This window comes from Apium graveolens, chromosome 2, assembly GCF_009905375.1.
Source record: "Apium graveolens cultivar Ventura chromosome 2, ASM990537v1, whole genome shotgun sequence".
Lineage (NCBI taxonomy): Eukaryota > Viridiplantae > Streptophyta > Magnoliopsida > Apiales > Apiaceae > Apium > Apium graveolens.
This window is the reverse complement of record NC_133648.1, coordinates 12,464,261-12,487,499: the sequence shown is the minus strand read 5'-3', so window position 1 is coordinate 12,487,499 and position 23,239 is coordinate 12,464,261. Positions and strand designations below refer to the sequence as shown.

The following is a 23,239-nucleotide window of genomic DNA, read 5'->3' as shown; positions in this document are numbered from 1 at the left end:
TTGAAACTCGTTATCAAAATAACGTATTTGATAAATATGGTCAAAATTACTAGTTAAATATAATATAATAAATTAATATTTCAAGATACATTTTTTCGAGAAATGGACCTAAATGTCAATTTTTAGAGAAAAATTCCCAAATTGTCATTTTTGAAAAATAAAACCCAAAATGTCACTTCATAACAGTAGATAATATCGCGTTTTATTTTCTCATAAAACGTGACACGAACCCACATTTTACTACTTTTTTAAAATAGAAAATACATACATGCCCAACATCATCATAAAGCACTGAAGCAAACCCAGTTCTTCTCCTCCTCATCCCTCTTTTTTCCATTCTTTAAACGATTTTTGATGTTTTGGATTCTTCTGCTAGGTATTGGAATTGAGAAGAATTAGGGTTTATTATTGTTGATCCTCATAAATCATGGAACTAGAGGTATAATTCCTTTTTATGTTCTATGTATTTTCTTGTTTAATTTTTGTTTATGTGCTTTCAATATGTTTAGACTATAAGATGCAATTAGGTTACATGTGTTATTATATGTATTAAGTGTATGGATGTTGTACAATACTACAGTAGTTTGTACATTAAGTAAAGGATACAACTTACTTCTATTATATCTTATTCCTATGAGTTAGACTATGAGATGATATTGTGCATAATCTATTTGTTTATCGTATTTAGTTGAATTATCGTACATGAAATATACTTGTTCACTTGTATGTACGGTTAGCTCATGACGAAATGATTTAGGCATTGAATTTGTATGACATATAGTTGTGTGATTGCTCGAGTTTCTACGTTCATCATAATTAGTTGAATAACTGAAACTGAATTACTCGTAACGAAAATGATTTAGGCTGCGCACCCGAACGGTAGTGGCTGCGGGTTACCTACAATTAAAAAAATAATTTAGGCCTTGAATTTGTGTGGCATATATTTATTGCTCGAGTTTTTATGTTCATAGTAAATAGTTGGGTGGCATATAGTTTATGCTCAAAGTCAGACTCAATAGAAACCGCGTACGTGCAGGAGAGGCCATGATGCAAGAAATTTTCCGAAGAAGTGAATTATATGTGATATATTTACTATAGATGGCTTAATAGGTCAGTTGGCTTATTTATATTACATTGTTATGTTCTTCTTTCACAACGTCATTTTTGCATTTCAAACTTAAGTAATCGCTCATGTTCAGTTACTTAAGTATCTTACAGTTGATTTGGCTTTTAAAGAATTATTATATTCAAGCAAAAGGAACATTTAGAGTCTTCTATTCCTTTATAACCATATTTTCCTCACAGACTAACATCTTCAGTTATCCAGGTTTAACACATTGTGTTTCTAAAATAATAATTTTGCTTAAGGCTTGTATGAACCATAATGGATCAAAACAAAGATATAGTAGGATTTAAAATAACAAGTTAATTAGACAAATTTTAGTTTGCCGAAATATCAAACTTGTAACACATTAGAAATGCTTACAGTTACATGACATCCAGACATATAATCTCAATATTTTGCTGTGTTTATATTCATATTCAGCATATATTCAAGTGAGTCTACATGAAACTCCTACCAACTACTATGTTTTTATTAGTTGGCCAATGTAACTTCATCACTATGTATGTAGTAAGTTGCATACATGCAGAGACGGAGAGATGAAAATCAATGATCAATTCTAGTTGCAAAATTTTAGTAGTTAGTCTTTTATGTTTTCATTCTTGTTGGTTTGTTTAGTTTATAGTCGATATTGTGCAAAGTTTTGTGAATTGTTTCTAGATTTACTAATTTCGTAAATGTTTGTACGGCATGCATCCGGGCCCTGTAACTCTGCCTTCTTCATCTTCAGAATTCACATAGATCTTCAGATATTTGGAGGTTAGGATGTGGTGATATGTTGAAGTTTTGGCATAAAATTCCTAATAATTAAGATAATCTTCCTCTGCTGGATATTCGTATAGTTACTTTACTTCAGGCTACTAGTTTCTATGGTGTGGCATGGGTAGCATCTTTACAGCTTGATTGGAGTCTCATATCAGCTCTCATTAAGAGATGGAAACCAGAGACACATACCTTTAACTTGCTAATAGGAGAGGTCACTATTACTCTGCAAGATGTAGTTATTCTTTTAGGGCTTCCTATTGATGGTGATGTTGTTATTTCTGATGTCACCCCTGGCCCTAGTATGACTTGGTATACTTATGTTGGTGAGATATTTGGCAACACTCCCGATCCGAAAAAAATACATGAATGGAGCCAGAGTACGTTTGACCTTTATTTCTTCATGTGCTCCACCCTATTTACCAAATAATGCATCAGCAGATGATATTCAGTTTTAGGTGTTGTGTCATTTAGTTCACTTGAGTGGTGGTTTATTGTTTACTGATCATTATGGAGGTCTCTTTCATCCCATATTTCTGCACTTTCTTCGTGGCCTAGACAGATGTGGAGATTATGTTTGGGGGGCTGCAATTCTTGCATATTTTTATAGGGAGTTATGCAAAGCAAGCAGGAAGGACGTTGATAAGATAACTGGTTGTCTTATATTGTTGCAGTTATGGATGTGGGAGAGATTTCCCACTCTTTCTCCCACTCGGACCCCTGTCTCTTTATTTTATACTCCTTTCTGGGAGGGGCATCCTACAGCTCTACGTGAACTCATGTCATTTAGCAGTTTTTATTATTTTAGGTTCACTAATTCCCAAATTGGATTTTAAAAGCGCTTAAATGAATTTGATATAATATAGAACATGTTAGGGTTTAGGGTCTTTAGGCCCTAAACCATAGTGCCTAAACCTAATTTCATTTAGGGTTTAGGGTCGTTAGGCCTTAAACTGAATGTTTATTGTTATGTGATTATAGGTGGTTTTATGGTTATTCCTACACTACTACGGGTGACCGTACCCTCCCTATTACTCAGATGCTCTTGGATGGGTTTGGACCATAGCAGTTCATATGGGAGCCTTACCCTCTTGATGTCAGTGCTGATCTTCCAGCTTATTGCTTGTCTGGTGAGCATATTTGGTGATACTGCGGGCCTTTGATGTGTATCTTCATTGTGGAGCTTTATTGCCCTGATAGAGTTGCTAGACAGTTTGGGCTCGTGCAGACTCTTCATGTTGATGTTGTGTACTTGGATACAAAGCATAATACAAATTTGAGAGGCAGTGACAAGATCAAATGGATTCGGAAACATGCATCTAGTACAGCTATATGGGTGAATCGTTTGGATCATACGTTTGTGGGTGGCACGATTGTTGTTGAGATGCATCCCACTCCCATTTGATATTGGGTTGACTCCTAATCCCAAGCCACGTACTGAGCATCCTCCTACCGAGGACCCTTCCACTGAGATGCGTCCTACCGATTAATTCCACTGAGCAGCCTCCTTCTCTGCATCGTTCTCACTGGCCTATTGAGCGGCTAACTAGGGAGCTTTCTATTACATCATTTAGTTTACATGTTACACCTACACCTCCTACTGATTCTGATGGTGGTACAGATGTTGTATCTTCTCAGAGTGCCTATGCCCAGAGTTCGCAGGACCAGCGTTCCCAGGATCGTCCTAGGAAGTGGGGAGCTTTCTACACTTCTCAAGGTAAACGACGTTCAAAGAGAACTTTCAATCCTCCTAACTGTGGGACTGATGGGCAGAAGTGTGCGAAGAAATGAAGGTAAGTTTTACTTCAAGTGTTTAAGTGTGCGCGGTTAGTATGCACCTTAATTATTACTTTCGTGTATAAATGTAGTCCTAAATGTTGTTAATTTTAGTTAGTTGAATAAGAGAATCTTGTATTTACCATTATTATTATTAGGAGTTTTATCATCTTAATTAAAAGATAGTCCATCTTAATTTTACAATGCTACCAAGAGATAGTCCAAGTAGCAAAGAGCGAAATGACAGTTTAAAAATCTTAATGCTTGCCTTTGTTTCGTAGACTCTTCAAGTATACCTTGTGTCTGTCAGAGTCGTTCTTGGACCTCTACATTGTTTTAGACCATTTTCTGCTAATTTACTGCATTTCCTAATTCATGTTGTATTTTAATAAAGTTTCTTTTTAATGCAGATGATGGAGTGGATTGTGGATTTTAGGAACTATGCAGAAATTGGAAAATGCTAACATGTTGGGTGGTTGATGCTACTTAGTTTCTCAATTTTTGGGAGTTTAATTTATGAAATATTAAGGTTGTAGACTAAAAGACCGGGAGATGGGAGTAATTACCTTGTGTTATTTTTATTTTTATTTGAATTAAGACTTTACTACAATCATATTTAATCATTTTGTTGGTTGTATTTGCTTATATTTTAGATATGTACCTTGCGTCGAGTTTATAAATTACCAGTTTGTAAATTACAGATTATGAATTTTAGTTTTTTGTAAAACAGGGCATAGATGTGCAATATAAAGTAACATGTTAAAAAAATTATAGTAAAACGTTATATAGTACAGGTACATCGTTTTGACCAAAATGAGACTTTGTCTCGCGTTTTGTACCTAAAACGGTATTTCGTCCCTCATTTTTACTATGGCGTTCAGTGGATAGCGTTTTACGGGGGGTTTTAATAAAAAAAATAGAGCCTAACATTATTTCATGGGCCATTTGTACTATTTTTCAGATTTATTAAATAAATAATATAATGACTAAATGTTCTTTCTATTAGCGTTTTAGTTAAAAAGTTCTTTAGTGTAGCGGTTTATTGGGTTTTTAATAAAAAATAGATCCTAACATTACTTCGTGTGTCATTTTAATGTTTTTATTTTTTATTAAATAAAAAATAAAATGATAAAACATTTTTTCTATAAGCGTTTTACTTATAACCTTCAGTAGAGTAGCGTTTACTGGGTTTTAAATAAAAAAATAGAGTCTAACGTTATTTCGTGTGTTGTTTTTACTATTTTTTAGATTTTATTAAATTAAAAAAAAATGACAAAACATTTTTTCTATTAGCGTGTTACTTAAAATGTTTGTTTGTGTAGCGTTATGCTTTATTCTAGTACGCGTCCATCAGCCCAGACCAACTTATGTTTCTCCTCTTTTCTCATTCAAAAAGCTTCTGCTCTTCTCTCAAACAAACCACTAGTGTTAAAAACCTAAAACCCCCAATATCAAGAAAAATTTGTTATATTAGTATTTATTAAAACTTTAATTTATTCGCAATGGCTTTGGGTTCGGGATCGAGAGCGCAATCAGTTACGGTGATTGTGTGGATTTACACGGATGGTAATATACGGAAAACTCAATTAGAGGGTTACGTATATGATAAACCGGTTTCTAAGTAAGTAAGACCTGTTTCTAGTATGAATTTTAATAATGTGCGTGATTTATTATATTTGAAATTGAAAATTGATAGAAGTTTGTATGATTTTAATTTGCGTTATCGATGGAAAAATTTAAATGATATGAAATTTGATTTTATTCCGGTTGATGATGATGATGATGTTGAGATGATGTTTGGAATTATTGTTTCGAATGGACCTCCTCTTTTTGTTGAAATATATTTACAAAAAAGTTCAACTTGTCCATTGATTGAAACAAGTTCGAGAGTTATGGAAACTAGTTCCAGAGTTTCCAAGAGGAGTGGTAGTAGGGGTTTGGAAACTAGTAGTATGTATATTGGTGGTGATACGGGTAGTAGTACAGGTTTGGATGCTTATGATGTTGTTAGGTCGGTTTGATTACACGGGTGGAGACATCGGAGCCGATGGAGTTGAGGGAGGGGATAATATTCAATTTTAAAAAAAGTGTTATGATACGGTTACAAATTTTCATATCGGGAATCATCAAGAGATTAAGGTGATTAGATCAAGTGAGGTGTATTGGAATATGGTTTGTAAAATAAGGATAGTGGTTGTGAATGAAGTTTAAATGCTAGGTTGCGAAAATCACTTGGAAAATTCCAAATTATGGAAACTTCGGGACAACACACATGTTTGCGCACCACCGTTACCCAAGGTCATCCTAATTTGACATCTCATGATATTTTTGAACTAGTTAAGGATCAAATTATAGTCGATTGTTTACTAATCATGGAATCAAGATGTTGAGTTGGTCAATTGTGCATGCTAGGGGGTCATAGTGTCAAAGTCTATGATCGAAATTCTTTGTTTTTTAAAGTAGTCACTAGGAAAGTTGACCAAAAAGGGGGTAATGGGCATACTGTTAGGATTCACGAGCATTTGTGTTCTTGTGGGAAATGGCAATCTTATCATATTCCTTGTTCTCATGTGGTTGCTTGTTGCACGTATTTGAAGTTGAGCCATGAACTGTTGGTTCATGAACTCAACAAATTAGAGAATGTATCGATGATTTATAATGGAGTGTTTGAACCCATTCCGAACAAAGGGGATGCGTGTTGGACAACGGGTATTAACTATCCAAACGTGATCCATGGCAAATATGTTGAGAAAAAAAAAGGAAAAAGGAAGTCCATGAGTTACCAGAATGTGATGGATTTCCAAGCACCGAAAGGAAAAAAATGAGTTGTTTAATTAATGTTATGTTGCATTCGTAGACATTTATTAGTGAAACTTGTTTGTATTAATGTCGGCTAAAAAAATTTCTTGAATTTGAAGATTTTTATTGATCATTTTTACGTATACGTGTGTTTTGTTATTTTAATTTCATTGTAATGCTTTAATTTCGGTAATTAGAAAATTTCATAATTTTTGTGTAATTTTGAATAATTAGAAAAACTTACAGTAGCTGGAGATGTTCTATGATTCAAGTGAACGGAACATGAATCAGCGTTTTGAAGCAAAACGTGGCTTCGTGCTATATTTTTCTTTTTTAAAAAAATTAAATTAAAACGTTTCTTTAAGTGACATTTATGTAACGTTTAAAAAAATTGACTTTAAACGTATTTTTAACTTCCGTTTAGGCTCAAGACGGACTTTCGTCTTGCGTTTTAGCATTTTGTAAAAAATCAAAAGAAGTCAGGGGACGGACTATTATGCAGCGTTTTAGATTTTTTTAAAATTTTAAAACTGAAGCTGAACGTCTTTTTATGTAGCGTTTTGTAGTTTAAATATTAAAAACATGCAAAACGCTTAGCGAAGTAGCCTTTTATTGATTAAAAAAATCGTACAAAACGCTAGACGAAATGCAGTTGTGAAGTGACATTTCAGGGTTTTTTTTTTCAAAAGTGATATTTTGGAGCATAATTTGCCTCCAAGTGACATTTAAGTATGGATGGCCATCGAGTATGGATGGCCATTGGGTCACTTCGGGGTCAGGGAGTGGTATCCCCGCCCCGATCCCTGCCTCAAACGAGGAACGGGGATCCTTGCAGGGATTCGAGGTTTTTTTATATTTTTTTGTTTATTAAAAATTAAATTATAAATAATATTTTTCAATAAAAATTTACGTAGTAAATCACAATAATAGATTTTCTTCAAAATTTAATATTATTTTTTAGCCTTAATTTGAAATAATATTTATTTGTAGTATGAATAATAAACAAAAATATTATTATTATAATGAAATAATACCACGATAAGTAAACTTAAATCATTTAGGAGATAAGAAATTAAAAATAATAATAATATTATATATATATATCAATATTTATTTGATGCATTTATTTATATAATATTATTATTTAAAATACGACTCGGGGTCGGGGATCGGGGCGGGGAGATACTATCATCGCCCCGCCCCCGATTCCCGAATTTTTCATACATAACTCTCTGATCCCCCCACCCCCGTACCCGAAAAAATCTTTGATTACAACAGAGCGGGGATTGGATCAGAGTCGGGATGGGCAGGGGAAATGCCCATCCCTAAATTTAAGGCCACCACCCCATTTTTTCATAACCGCATATCTTAAAATACGCTTTCAAGTGTTGAATATTTTTAAAAATATTTTTGAGATATTCGATTTAAAAATTGGTATAGACTAGTAATTTTATATAGTTAACCCGTGGGGTTTACCCAGTGTGCACACGAAGGGTAGCGGCTGCGGGTTCTCTACGATAAAAAAAATTAAGACATTTAATATTTTTTTATTTTAAAATCGAGCCTCCCTCCTCTTTTCTTATCCTAGGGTTAGGATTTATCATTTCTCAAGTTAATCGAGGGGCTTTCACTGGTTTTCTCCGGTGGAAAGCCCCAACCACTTTATTTGCTTTTGTTCTCGTTAATTTTCTTTCAATAAAATCCAAATTTTTTGGCGTTTGCGTGTCTCATCTATTGGAGTGTGTATTTTGTCTCTACTTTTGAAGTGTTTTGTTATATTTTTTTTAGTTATGATTGAGTTTATTTGGTGTTAGATCTGTTGAGAACGATTTTGTGGATATTTTTGGTGATCTGGAAAGCATTCATTGAATCTGGGACATTAATGATTACTGCAAGAACTCACATTTCAAAAGCAAAAATTGTTCATCATTTGAGGGTTTACACTTTCGACATGTCTATCGCTGAAATCCGGCATGTAGATACATGTAGATAGTTGAGATGTCGTTTCTCTAATCTCAGTTTATGTTCTGCGATTGGTATTTCTGAATATTGGGCTAACAATAAATTTTACGTGATATGGTCAATTGTGATGTTACTGTTTTCCGGGATGTTGTTGCACTTTGGATTTGGAATGTCTTTGATTTCTTTTTAGTTTCAAGAATTTTTTAAATTCAATGTGTTAAACGATCAGAAACAAATCATCTAATTATTTTTAGTATGTTATTTATTTTCCAAATTGTATCGGCGGTTGGAGGTTTATCCTCACTATATTATGTTCAAGTTAATGAAAATTACTCTAATTAAAAAACTGTTAATGAAAACTGCTTTTTACTTAAAAAAACCGACCGAAAACGGACCATTTCAAACTAAAAACACAATTATTAAAATCAAATCAATTGGTTACTAGTTTCAAAATTCGCATGTTGGTGATTGCAATTTGATTTTCGGTTAAAACCCTCTGACACTCCTCCTCGAGGGATTAGGGTAATTCGGGCCGAGCGAGCCGGGTTTCGAGTCGGGCGTAATTAAAGCCGAGATTAATCGAGTCGAGCCGAGCCGGCTCGTTTAGTTAAACGAACCTAAACCTCTGTCTGAACTCGACTCTTTTAATTTTACGAGTCGAGTCCAGCCGGCTCGTTTAGCTAAACGAGCCGGTTCTTACGAGTCGGGCGAGACGACTCGTTTAATTTTACACTTAATTAAGCCTAAATCTTTACCCGAACTCGACTTATTTAATTTCACGAGTCGAGCCGAGCCATCTCGAATAATTAAACGAGCCGGACCCTCTACCCAAACTCGGTGCGTTTAACATAGAGTCCACTTAAACGAGTTTAAGTCGGGCGAGCCGCCGGACTCGAATTACAGCCGTACGAGGGATACTACTCCCATTATAATTTATATCGTCCATTAAGATTTGAAAATTATTGGTAAACATGTGCACGTATGTATACATGGGAAAACGTAGACAAAATTGGGGGGAGGAAAATGGAGGGAGAGTGCGCATAGAAAGAAGGTAACAAAATAAACGGTCAACGTGTAGAATGCGAGAAAACAAAGCGCAAAAAGCTCCTGGTTCTTGCCCAAAATGCAAGGGAACCTAAAACGACTAAAATTAACTCTGCCCTTCTCTCCTCCATTCAACAACCTACAAACATATCAAAACTGAAGAGAGAGAAACATATTCACTTTCCATTTCTCTCTCCTCTTATTTCCATCTTAAACATTCTTTCTTACAGGTATCATCACCTTGTTCATACATAAATAAATGTACTTGTGTTTTTACTTACCGTGTTTCTCATTCTCGTTCTCGTTAACCGGATCAATGCAGGTTAATTATCGAATGCACTTGAATTTAGATCATGACTAACAAAAATGCTGACTCTTCTCAGGTACATTTTTTTTTGTAATGTGTACATTTTTTTATATGCGATCGAATAATTGATTTATGTTTTTCTTTTAATGTCAGGCTGCGGGTGGCGGTGATAATGCACCTCCACCTGAAGCATCCGCAACCGCACCCGCACCCGCAAATGCACCTGCAGCTGACCCCGCACCGGGAGCTGATCCCACACCTGTGGAAAATGAACCTGCCAAACCTGATCAAGAAAATTGTCATGCGGGGAATAAGGTCATTTTTTGTTATTTAAATCTCGAAATTCCACCTATTCAAATGCGATTTCAGCGCATTACTATTGTGATATATTTATAGGTAGATGGTGAATGTGGGAACAATTGTTATGCACATGTTATGCGTTTTTTTTTGTGTACAACAAATTGTTTAGAAGTGCAGAAAAATTGTGATCCTTTATACATGTTGTATAAAACAAATTGGTTAATGTGGATTTCATAATGTACATTGTGATTTGAATGACATATGGAATTTGATAGTACCTTTGTCAAAGCTCGATTTGGTCTAAATCTTCTCTCTGCAATGCAGGTTTACAAGAGCGGGCCACTATTTTTATCTTCCAGAGGTCTGCTATTTTCTCTTTAAATGTTAAGCAAAAAAATTTGGTTTGACATGATTGGTTCTATGATAGTATGTATATCCATTCCTCTCCTACATGACTACAGTTTATAACAGTTGTTTCATAATGGTTTTTAAACTCTTAGTGATCAAAATGTATTGATATTTCTTGCAAAAGAAATGCAAGAGTTTTCTCCTCGCGACATCTATGAATCTTACAGATTATTTTAACCAGATTATTGCAATATATATTTATAGAATTTTTCATTATGAGACACATATCTCTCAGTAATTAGCCTCTATATAATTACTTGTATATTCTTCTTTACTGTTATGGACCTATGGAATCACTATCTCGTTACTCTGATGTAGGAATTGGATGGACCTCCTGGAAAAAGAGATGGTTTATCTTAACAAGTACCTCACTTGTCTTCTTCAGGAGTGATCCAGTAAGTTGAATTAAAGTAAACTCTTATCTGATTATAATGCTAATCAATATATACACATATATTTTTCGGGATGGGAGGACAACGAATGTCTACGAAGAATTTAAATTAAGTTTTAATGGGAACTGAGAAAGCCTTGTACTTTTATAGAATGGTACTTGCAGCAGGCATATATAGTTACCTATAAAGCTTCAATGAAATTATAGCTAATAGTTTCTGTCAATTAGACAATGGTCCAGCAGTATGTACAAAAAATTTCCTGAGAAGTAAAAGGAGATTATGTGCTAAGAAAATTATACTGATTTTTTTTAATTATCATGATGAAAGTAACAAAAAGAAGCATAAGAAAACATATACATAGATATACAGTTATCCTCTTGTTGGCCATTTTTTGTAACTTTTTAGACTTTCTCAGTTTCATATATTGTGCATATGGATTGTAAAATTCTTAATAATTAATCAGTGGTGGTTTTCACATTTCAGAATGTTGTTCCTCCAAAGGGAAGCGAGGCAAATCTTACTCTTGGCGGTATTGACCTGAACAGTTCAGGCAGGTTGGCCTGTTACTTTAATTCATTAAAGCAATTTTTTATAGTTACTTTCTGGTGCTCTAGTTTATCAATTAGTGAATTTTCAGTATGTTAGTTATTCCAGATGTAAGTAGTTTTTCTGAATTCTTCAGTGTGGTTGTCAAAGCGGACAAGAAACTCTTGACGGTGCTCTTCCCTGATGGCCGTGATGGGAGAGCATTTACACTTAAGGTTTTTTTTTAAAATTGCCCTGAGCTTTAGTCTTCATGTCTCTTACTATTCCTCTTTCTTAACCGGATCACCTTATGTATGAAAAAAGTCATATTTGACATTCTTAAGTTTCTTAGATTTTGCCATTTTCAACTATTTATAAGCTGGCAATGTTCTACTGATGACTGAACTAGAAGGAAAAAAGAAAGAAAAAATTGTTGTATCTCACAGTTTCAATTTTCCTTCACTTCTATCTCGGAGAAATTTTCATCATAATAATTTTTCTAGAATTTTTACATGTCCAGCTTGACATATGGTTTGCTGAAATTATAAAATGTTTGAATATAATGTTCAAGTGGTACACTGTTTAAACTAGCGAAGGGCTTCAAATTTTTTACTTTATTTGCTAAATATTGAATTAAATTGCATATATACGGAAATATATACACTTATCTATAACATAAGACAATAGATCTAAATATGCAAGTTCATTAGTTACAATTGCTACTTTTTCAAAAAAAAACTGATATCATAATTGTGGTAACACTTTGAGGGGGTTTGTGGGCGGTTGTTTACTCCTTAAACTTCCTTGTGCGCAATATTTGGAAATTCGGGAGGCAGATGCACTCCAGGATTCTTTGGAAATTTTATTGCTTGTTTACTTCAATAGAGGGAATTTTAGGACTTATAATGATTACAGTCCTGTCCTTTTGATGTAGAATATAAATTTAGCAATTAGCATCATTGTGGTCTGCAGTTGTTGCTGGTGTCTTCCATGACTTAGTTTGGAGGAATTGCAATTTTGATATTGAAATAAATTGAAAATAATTTTTCTTTCAGCTTTCGTGCTGTATTTTGTTATGTAGTCGCTATCATCCGAATCACTTGTTCTCATTTTTTTTTGCATTAACAGCCTGGGAAGGTGTGGTTTTCATGTACTAATAAGAAATTATCACTACAGGCTGAAACGTCTGAAGATCTTACAGCATGGAAAGAAGCATTAGAGGAAGCATTGGCAAATGCCCCTGCTTCCATCGGGATGGGACAAAATGGAGTTTTGAAAAATGATCAGTCTGACGCAGCTGATGCTCCTACAGAACAGTGTATGTCTTTCATATCTTCAACTGCATTTCATGTTTATGAATTTGCTTGTGCATTCTTAGTGAATTCTACATATTTTTATGTTAAATTAGAATCACATAATCAAAGAATTCTAGAAATTGGCTTTGCCTGCTAAAACAGAAGGTACCTTCAGATGGTTATTTATAGGAAACCAAAGTCTTTAATGCAATTTAGATTGAAAGTCTTTTTAACTGGTCATTATGTTCATGTCTTGGAGGTAAATAAAGTAAATATTTCCATCTTTCAAAGGTTTTCAAGTACTTGTATATATTTTGTGTCCTTCATTCTTTATAAATAAAGAATTGAATACTTCTAAAAAAAATCCTAAATATAGTATGGGTTGAGCTTTTAACCTTTACTGTGATTACCTATATGAAATACTTAATTACTGGAAAAGTTTTGGACTAATTTTTTTCATCGTCTTTTGCCAATTTCTATTTTATTTTTAAACTACAACCAGTTAGCTCGTGGAAATACTACACCTTTGTCCACGTTAACCCAAAGGCTAACAACTGCTAAGTTTTGTCATGCATTGAGCTGACACCTAATTATGACGACATGAAAATGAAAAGAAAGAAAACTACATTTTCCATGTCTCTCTGTCTGAATCACCCTTTTTCTACTGGAATAAAGAGAAATGGGTATAATAAGTGCATAAATTAATATCTTAATGCTAACTTAGTTCAAACATAATTTTTTTTTGAATTTTCTGATGGATTTATTTTTTCTGAAAGCCAGCTTTTGGGATTTCCAGCACATTAATTCCAGGAACAATCTCACTCATGAATGTTACATGTCGTCCAGCCATACTCGGTCTCAACCCTCATAACTATCTGTATAATTTATAATAAAAGCACTATCTGAGTTTTATAAAACACCTCAACCCATGATGTTAATTTTGCAAAAAAGAATAAGGCTTTTGTTTGAAAGAATTAATGTGTTTGTCTACTTGAGCTTCTACTGCTAATGACTCAAATATCAACAGCTAGATCATAAGATATCGAAAGCACATTTTTTTAGTTTGTTTTGTATAGTTGATAAAACAGTCTTTCAGGTGTCCTAATAAATAGTCCTTTTTTAAACAAGAACGCGGAAAACAGGTATCAAGTTAAGTACCTGAAAAATACTAGGGGAAAACTATGGTGTATTTGTACATTTGAGACTCTAGAAGGCCCATATTAAGATATAATTGTCCACATAGAATATCTATAATGTTGCAAATTTCTTGTGATGTTAAAATGTGACAATTTAGTTTGTACTCCCTCTCAGTCTCTGTTATTGACGGGTTGCTTGCTATTGTTGTACTCTCTTCTATTAGCTGATGCTTTGCGTTATTATGTTTATAGCAAAAGAAAAGGAGGCACCAAAAACTTTAGTCACTGGTCGACCGATTTTACTTGCTCTGGAGGATGTAGACGGAACCCCGTCTTTCCTTGAGAAGGCTCTTAGGTTCCTGGAAGAGCATGGTGAAGTTTTATTTCTACTAAATTTTACTCTTAACATCCCTCGTCTATTAATAACCATATATGTATATGTATATGACGTACCTTCTTTTTCTTTTTCGTCCTACTTTACCTGTTTATCATCCACATCCAGAATTTCCGCATCTTATAAGAAAAAAAGAATGACAATAAAGTGATATATAGTAAGTGCTTTTAAATATTGAAAAATTATGGACCATTTTCGTTAATCGGAAGTAAATGCAAGTTGCATATATTTTATGACAGTGTTGTTTTAAGATGCATGTACTCATGTAGGCACAAGATCTGCAAAAAAGCAGTTTAGATTTTGGCTTAGTGAAATTAAACTACACCCCTTCTCTTAGCAAAAAAAAACCTACACCCTCTTCATCACACACGTCTCTGTTGTAAAAAATATATCTTATTATCTATTAAAATGGCAGTAACCAAGGATTCAAAACATTCATCATCCATGCAGAACATGCAATGTATGGCCTAGCTATTGTGTTTATTAATTTGGATAACAAAGTGAGAGTGTATAAATGACTATAGAACAATGTCAGGACGATAGTTTTCAGAAGGTACGGGAAATAGACATATCTCAAAGACTCATTACTCATACCATTGATCAAACTTAATCTAGAAACTTTGAGCTTCTAAGATATTTTAATTGCTTAATGGGTATCCTACTCAATTATTAATTAGGCTCTGATATTTTAATGAGTTTATAAATCACTCACCAGTCCATAAATCACCTACCTGTCATATAAATATATTTTGTAGGCCATATTATCATATTTATACAGAATTACTCATCTACAACTAATATTTCAGGAGTCGAAGTAGAAGGGATCTTGCGGCAAGCTGCAGACGTCGAAGATGTTGAGCACCTAATTAGAGAATTCGAGCAAGGTCAGTATCCCTCCAACTATTGTGATTAATTATTCAGTTTTTCCTCGGCATTACTACAATTTCTGAGATGCTTTTGTTAGTAGTAGATATTCTCAGTATGCTTACCATTCCTGAGTTTTTCCTCTTTTTTACATTGTTTTCCTCTTTCACATGGTAATTTTAGTCTGGGCTGCCATATTATGTACTAGTAACAAGTAATGACTCTTTTATGCATTACTATCAACCACAAGCATAGGACACTTCATTCCCAGAGTCCCCTTCTACATCATTATCATATTTTAAGACACGAAAAGTTTAAACTTGCTCTTCTGGACAACCCATTGGATAGGTTTCAGGGAAGAAATAGGTTTTGGCTGTAAAATGCTTCATTTTAAGCTCCCACAATACTTGAAATTAGTTTTTTAATTTTACACTACCAATTAATTTTTTTGTTATTCATGATTGTTATTTGTTGCTTCACCACGTTACACTCGATAGTGGTCCGATCATACAATACTTTTATGTAAATAACAGATGGATCAAGACAGTCAATGGTTAATAAACCAATAAGCGCTTCCTTCCTGTCTCCTATATCCAATCTAGGGCAAGATATTTTAGTCATTCTGTTTTAAAATAAACAATTACACCAATAATATTAAATAAGAAATAGAAACATAGAAACAGCAACAAGTTGATCCATGGCTTGCTAGTAAGTTGCCTAACCAATTTGGTCAGCGAGTTCTGTTAATCTTGGACCTCTTTTGTTTCTGATTCAGGAAAGAAAGATTTCTCTCCAAATGACGATGCACATGTTATAGCAGATTGTATCAAGGTACTTGATTGAAGACATGTATTATGAGCGTCAAGCCATAATAATTGTTAGAGACTTCTCATTTTCTTTATATTCTGTTTCAGTATATTCTCAGGGAGTTACCCTCGTCTCCAGTTCCTGCATCTTGCTGCACCGCACTACTAGAAGCCTCTCGTAAGTTTGTTAATTGTTATAGTGAATCATACTCTATGTATGCAATACTATTATAAGAAAAATAGGATGTTCTGCACCAAATAATAGGGTTTTGTTGGATGTGAGGATACTTTAGTTTTTGGAAAAATTTATTGGTGATGGTCTTCAAGAGCCAACTAAATTTTTTTAATTATATTTGTTTTAATATATCTGTAAATTCATACATTTTACTCATTATGATAGGCGCTGATCGTAGCAAAAGAATCCCTGCTATGCGTGCAGCTATATGTGAAACATTTCCAGAGCCAAATCGCCGTCTACTACAAAGGTAGTTCAGATTTCTAATTTATTAAACTGTAGATGGTAATCAAGTCAGTTTTGATACTAGGTTCTTTATTTTAATGTGCTGATTAGTCCTGCGATTTTCTTGAACTTGCCTTTCCCATGCAACAGTCTACTATGTTGAATTTTTAAATGTGAATTTATGCACTTCTTCATAATGGAATGTACAAGCACACTTGACCTTTAAAACTCAATTTGAAATGCTTATCAGATCCGAACTGATATCTGTAATGTGTGTGCATAAATGTACGTGTTTGTGTATTTGCTTATTTAGTGTTTTAATAACCCCGGAAAAATGAAGTTGTGGATGGGCTTAAATGCTTTACCGGAACGTTTAGACTATAATTATTACCTCTGAGAGTTTAACTTAGCTGTTTGCATATATACTTTCAGTTGTATTTTTCTAAAAAGAAATTGTAACATTATTTTTAGTGAACATATGGTAGTCTACTGTTAACAATCAATTTCCACTTTTTAGCTAATTAGGGTTTGCCTTTTAGTTTATTAATTCTTTAAGACAAACTTCTTGATCCATTTCATCTGCTTAACCGGTGTTCATCCTGTTTACTCCTGCCAATTCTTCTCAGATTTTGACTATAGTATTATGCATTAACTCTTGTTCCCACTAAGAGGCGGCCTAATCAATTATTTATATCAATTTTATGATCAACAAAGCAGTTCTAAGATTCATAGCAAAAAACTGTAAAACCATGGATGAAGTAATTAACAAATTAAGTCATTAATTCGGAAGGAGAGTAACTACACAAGATGGGAATACCCGCTTCTAAACTAGTTGGGGTTCACAACCCAAGATCGTGCCGTTAAATATGATATTTCTTCTCATTTGATCTTCTTTTATCTGTATAATAGAAGTGGGATTAAATAGGAAAGTTCTTAAAGGGTATTCTTATTTCCTTGATCCTTGGTTCCTTTTCAAGAACTAACTCAACCAATGATTTCCCAGTTTTGATAATGACTTAGTTTTGCGCCTTTGAATCTCCAGAATTCTTTCTATGATGAAAATTGTGGTTTCTCACAAGGCTGTGAATCGTATGAGCACTTCAGCTGTTGCAGCTTGCATGGCACCTCTGCTTCTTCGCCCCCTTTTGGCTGGTGAATGTGAGCTTGATCATGATTTTGATATGGGTGGTGATAGTTCAATTCAACTTATGCAAGCAGCTGCTGCAGCAAACCATGCTCAAGCCATCGTTATTACTCTACTGGAGGAGTATAATAAATTTTTTGGGGTAAGCAATATTAATTAGTCAATCATACAAATTTTTAGAAAGAAATTATGGTAGCTCATTCTGCTTATTGATATGATCTGAATAAGTCTTAGCAATTCTCTTTTATAGTTCCAGAAGACCAGAACCTTGGTAGACATTAGTTTTTCTGAAAAATAATGAAAACATTGCCTTTTACTTTGGTAGTCTCTCTATCACACCTAAGTTTTCCTGTAAACTTTTTTACAGGATGGCTCCAATGACTCTGGGTTATACTCTGATTCAGAAGAAAGTGGAAGCGAGAGTGAGGAGCTTAGTGATGATGAATCCTTTGAAGATGATGAAGAAGAAGAAGATGACGGAACTGAGGGTTCATATTCAGAATCTTATGAAGGTTCAGAACCTGCAAGTGGAAGTTTTACTGGTGAATCTGATGATGACATCTCTGAGGAAAAGGTTGGTTTCTTTACATATTAGTCTCAGCTTGGGTGTGCTAGATTACTAAAATAGTTGGCTGTGTACATATAACGTAACGCAATGCCTATTCCAAAGTGCCCAATATCTTCAGACCAGAATGAAAATATGTTGTAACTTATAAGTCATAAACAAACCATCAGTGCATAAAATATAAATTTTGATGCCAGCCCCTTTGAATTACCCTGTATGGTATTCCGCCAGTCACTTGATTTATAACGAGCATTCTAAAACTTCAGGATGCCAAATCCTCTAGAGTAGATGATGTTGAAAGGAGTGGATTAAAAGATACTGAGAGAAGTGCATCTTTATTAAATGGACCTAGGAGACATAGGCGATCTGCTAACTGGGGACGAACTTCTGTAAGTATAAGATCTTTTAAGTCTTTCTGAGTCATTTGTACTCCTTTATTACATTTTACTTATCTTCTCGTTTATGAACCATCCTAAATGTATCTCTTCTCACCATCTGATATTTTATGCAAGCTATTCCTTTTATTTTCAGTATGCACTGTAGATTTGCATCTTCATTTCAATTACTAATTCTTACTGCATGTGGACCCAGGGAAGGAAGAATAGATCCATGGAATTTATTGATACATCTTCTGATGACATGTAAGCATTTTATAGTTCATTTATTTGTTTCTTAATAAGTATTTACCTAACCACTGTGATGCTACGTGTTTTTTCAGCTGTTACTTTAACTAAGACTCCACTTGTTTGCTTAGAATATTTTTCATGAAAAACAATTCTAGCTCTCCTATGATTGTTAATATTGCAGAAGCCAAAAAAAAAGACTTAGGGTAGTGAAGGAAATATTTATATATTAAAAGCTCAGAAAATATTATGCAGACATCTTATTTCCCATGCCTAATATACTTTCCAAAACATAGTATATTGCACCAAACAACAGAGCATCTTCATGTGCAACCACAGTTATTCTCATGTGTGTGGTGAATAGTTGAGTGTTGTGTGTGTATAGTATCATTGAATAAAGATGAAACTAACAAAAGTTAATTGGTTTACATTGAAACATATTTTTGGAAACTTTTTTAATTGTCTCTTCATCAACGTGAATTTGAATGTGGACCTGCACAATTTGTGCCTTGATATATTAATGTATGTTAACTCTTATATATGTCCTGAATGACCTGATTTCATCTCTGATATTTTGAGCCTCTATCAGAGCTGAAGTTGAAAGGCTAGAAGCTAGTAGAGCCGAGTTACTACATAAGATCAAGGAGGAGGTATATAATGTAGCTGTGTTACATTTTTTCAGAATTTACACTTATATGTTGAACAATTGTCATGTATTATCTAATAAATTATGTTTATTCTACACTACAGGAAAAAGCAAATGCAGTTCTATATGAAAATCTGAAGAAACACAAGAATTCTTTACATGAACAACGTATAATACTTGAGCAAGATGTATGTGTGAGGGTGCCTCTTCCAGTCTACATAAGTTCATTTACTCTTCTCATCACTTTAATATAATAAGATAGCTTTTCAGTTGTTCAAATGGTAAATGCTGAATTTCATTTGTCAAAAATAGTTGATTATGTAGAATGGAAAAACTTTACTTCATACTTATCATTAATTTGGCACACAACTACTTGAGTGGTTTTTCTTTTTAGTTTTTTAATACTGAAATTTTGACTATAATCAAATAGTTTTTAATATGTTGCGAAAGAACCTAAATCTATGGCCATTTCGAAGTTATCTAATCAAATGACATAATTTATCTTCATCAAATGATTTTTAAACTAGTCTTTTTTTTGCTAAATGATTTTTAATATAGTTTCTAAAGAACCTACTAGAATTTTCGCAGTTGTTTTTTCATGTAGCAATCGACAACATTTTATATTTTATTTGTTATGTTTAACTATATATTTCTGCGTTAGCAATTCTGAGAATGTTGATGTTAGCCTTAATTTGCATTCTTATAGTGGAGTCTACTTCCGTCAAATAATACTGCCCAGGTTGACTATAAACTGTCTTGATAGGTGGAAAGACTCTGTGAACAGTTGCATCAGGAGAGGGACTTGAGGGCTGCACTGGAAGCTGGACTGGAAGTGTGTGAGCATCCCTCCTCTGCTGATGATAAGGTCAGTTATTATACAGAGACCATCACCCAGGAATTATACTAGTCAGTATACTGAATGATAGTTTTAAAGGTCAAGGAGGAGCTTAAAGATATTTCAGGAGCAAAGACAGATGTGACCAATACGAGGCAGAGTGCTGATGATCACGAACAGTCCGAACAAATTTGTTGTTTGATGAGTGACCGGCCTCAACATCGTGAACAGAGTTCAAACCAGCTGTAAACATTTCCCCCATTGTTTTCTATAACCCCTCCTTCCTCTCCATGCATGTTTTTGGATCATATATTCTTATTAAGTTGATAGGTACCTTCAGCTTTTGGTAATATAAGTAAAATTATAGTTGCTACTCATTTAATGTCTATAAAAATTAAAAAATCTTGACGTCATTTATCCTTCTTCTGGAACATAGTTTAAACCATGAAGACATGCTGTAAATTTTCCCTACTGTTTTTTTCCCACCTTCCCATTTACTTGTGGGGGTCCAATATTCTTACTAAAATCAGAGGGGGAACTTCAGATTTTGGTAATATAATTGAAAAGATAGTTGAGACTCATATAAATGTGTAAAGACTTTAAATGTTCCTGATTTTTTTACTCTGAATAGATTGTATTTCTTAGAACATCCTGATGCCTATTAAGCACCTCGACCTGCAAACAGGAAAGATAAGCATAAGGATGCTGCTGCAAGTACAAAACAATCTGAAACTAGGAACAAGGTACTTACATTAACTATTAAAAGTTAGTATTTACCATGTTTTAGCTATTATACCAGCGGTAATCATAGACAAAGTCTTGCCTTGTTTAGTTGATATTTTCATCTACTGCAATTTTTTTGTGTAATTTGTTCACTGCCCAACCAAGTCCAGACGTTCAACACCATGTGAGGTTCCCAGATACATGTAATGATTTTCATTGCATTTAGTTCTGGTTGCATTCACTTACATTAAAATATCCTGGTTCCCTCTAGATATTAGAGTTGATAGGTACTTCAAGCCAATTTTCAATTTAAATGAAACTGCAAATATTACATAGATACATTTAACATCCTAATAACTTTGGGAGTGTTTGTGAATATATATTTACTTCTAAGAAAAGCTTCAAGTCCATAAAATATATATCGAAGAGTTCACATCACTTACAGTTCGATAATTGTCAAATTGACATTGAACAGGGAAATATAGACTGTGTAACCTACTCTGAAAGAAAGGGAGTAGTATAGAGTGTCCTTGTATGATGTTATTAACTTTCACTTTGACTGGCCAAACTACTCAATTTCAAAGCACAATGAGTACACATCTATCTGCAATGAGAAGATTATCATTTAGGAGACATAAGTATATCTGCAATGAGAAATATGCATTGGTCTTTCTTTTTTGCAAATTTGTGACATTATAATCAACATCTCATTAGTTAAATGTGTCAAATTGGATCTCAGCTCTCCAGTATAACATGCACCTAACAAATTTGCAGAGTGTTACAATGTTTGGTGGCATTTAATTTGGAAACAATAAGATTTTGGTGTGAATGCTATATATCTAAGCTTCTTTCAATCATGTATGTCTATAATATTTAAATGAAATAAGCAAGTCCTTGTTGAAACACCATTTTTTTCTTTCTGTGTGTAAACAGGAGGAATCAAACAGAGCAGACGATGAGAAAGATTCAAAAAAAGAACCAAAGTCTCAAATAGATTCAGTGCGCGGCTCAAAACATTCTGGATATCCGCCCAATTCTCCGTCAAATGACTCAGCAGCAGGCAGGCAGGCTGCACAATATTCCAAGAGGCAGAATTCCAGGGGGGAGGTACGTATAGTTTTCTTTTCTCAGGCAAAAGCCCCAAAGTTACTATTATCAGGATGTTTGAAAGGTCAAAAACTATACATTTACATGTGTTAGAATTTTGATAAGCACCTTGTTTTCCTTTAACCTTGTATGTTTTCAACATAAGCTGTTGCATACTGTAAATTCATCTTTATGACTACGTCCTTGGGTTCTGCGAATAATGAAAGTGGTCTTGTGCTACATTCTACTGGCGGCGCATATCGTTTAGATAAAATTATGATAATATTTACAGGTACATATGACTGCAAGAAACTCTAGTTTGGTTTCGGACTTCAGTCAGAATAAATGCACAGATATGATGCAGAGTATAACTAATAGAGTGTTTATTTACTCATTGAGCCAATTTATTAGAAATTATTTGCATCACTACTAGAGACTCTAAATCGTTTCCAATAACAGGGAACTACTTCTTCGAATCATGCACTGTCAAAGCTAACAAGTCGGCTTAACTTTCTGAAAGAAAAGAGGACTCAAATTACATCTGACGTCCAAAATTCTGACAAAGGCCGATCTCATGGTCAGCCTGCTCATAATTCTGAGAGTCATTCATCGGAAAAATCCAGAGGATCGGACCATATCGACCAAAATTCAGATAAAGGGGTATCAACAGAAGGTTCATCCACGGATCGAGTTAAAAAATCTGATACTCATGGGGCCCCAAATCTTGAAAGAGGAAAATCAGACCACATTGAAAAAGGTCGAAATGCAGCTCCTGCAAGGACAATGTCAAGATGATGACCGGTGCTTGCTTTTTCCATCTTTTATCATGTCCACTCATCCTTTTGAAGACAGTAGCTCACTGAGCGACAGGGAAGCAGCTTTATGAATGTAGCCCTTGACGGGAATCTACAAGATGGTGTAAGCAATGCTCAAGGGAAGCTAAGCACTTAGCGTACCATGATCTTTCAGAACTGATGCTGGTTTAATATTCTGGAACATTAATAGTTTGGTTTGGCTGGTTTAGGAATTAAGTAGGGTAATTGTACTTTAGGTTTGTATGTTGAATACAAGATTTATTTGTTAACATCTAGCCTGATTTAGTCGAGCCCTCTAAGTTTGTAACGTAATCCTAATTTTAAGCCTAGGGAGCTTGAACAACCTGGCAATTTTTATAAAATCATTGTTCAAATGTAATGAGGATGAAGCTTGTTCAACTTTTTATGTCACCTACAAACACGCGCAGACACACACACGCACACAAGAC

At 34.2% G+C, this 23,239-nt stretch overlaps 1 protein-coding gene across 1 annotated transcript; it reads left to right on the top strand.

Moving 5' to 3' along the window:
• Nucleotides 1–9,533: 9,533 nt before the first annotated feature.
• On the top strand, nt 9,534–23,169 carry LOC141706975 (rho GTPase-activating protein REN1-like). Its single transcript, XM_074509900.1, has 24 exons — nt 9,534–9,696; nt 9,789–9,849; nt 9,927–10,088; nt 10,398–10,434; nt 10,800–10,876; nt 11,357–11,427; nt 11,556–11,634; nt 12,575–12,716; nt 14,082–14,201; nt 15,030–15,107; nt 15,863–15,918; nt 16,002–16,071; nt 16,294–16,378; nt 17,396–17,639; nt 17,865–18,071; nt 18,329–18,451; nt 18,654–18,703; nt 19,275–19,335; nt 19,436–19,519; nt 20,095–20,196; nt 20,266–20,411; nt 20,852–20,909; nt 21,823–21,996; nt 22,435–23,169. Exons 2-24 carry the CDS (start codon nt 9,820–9,822, stop codon nt 22,768–22,770), a joined length of 2,592 nt encoding a protein of 863 aa, XP_074366001.1. The 5' UTR covers nt 9,534–9,696; nt 9,789–9,819; the 3' UTR covers nt 22,771–23,169.
• Nucleotides 23,170–23,239: the final 70 nt, after the last annotated feature.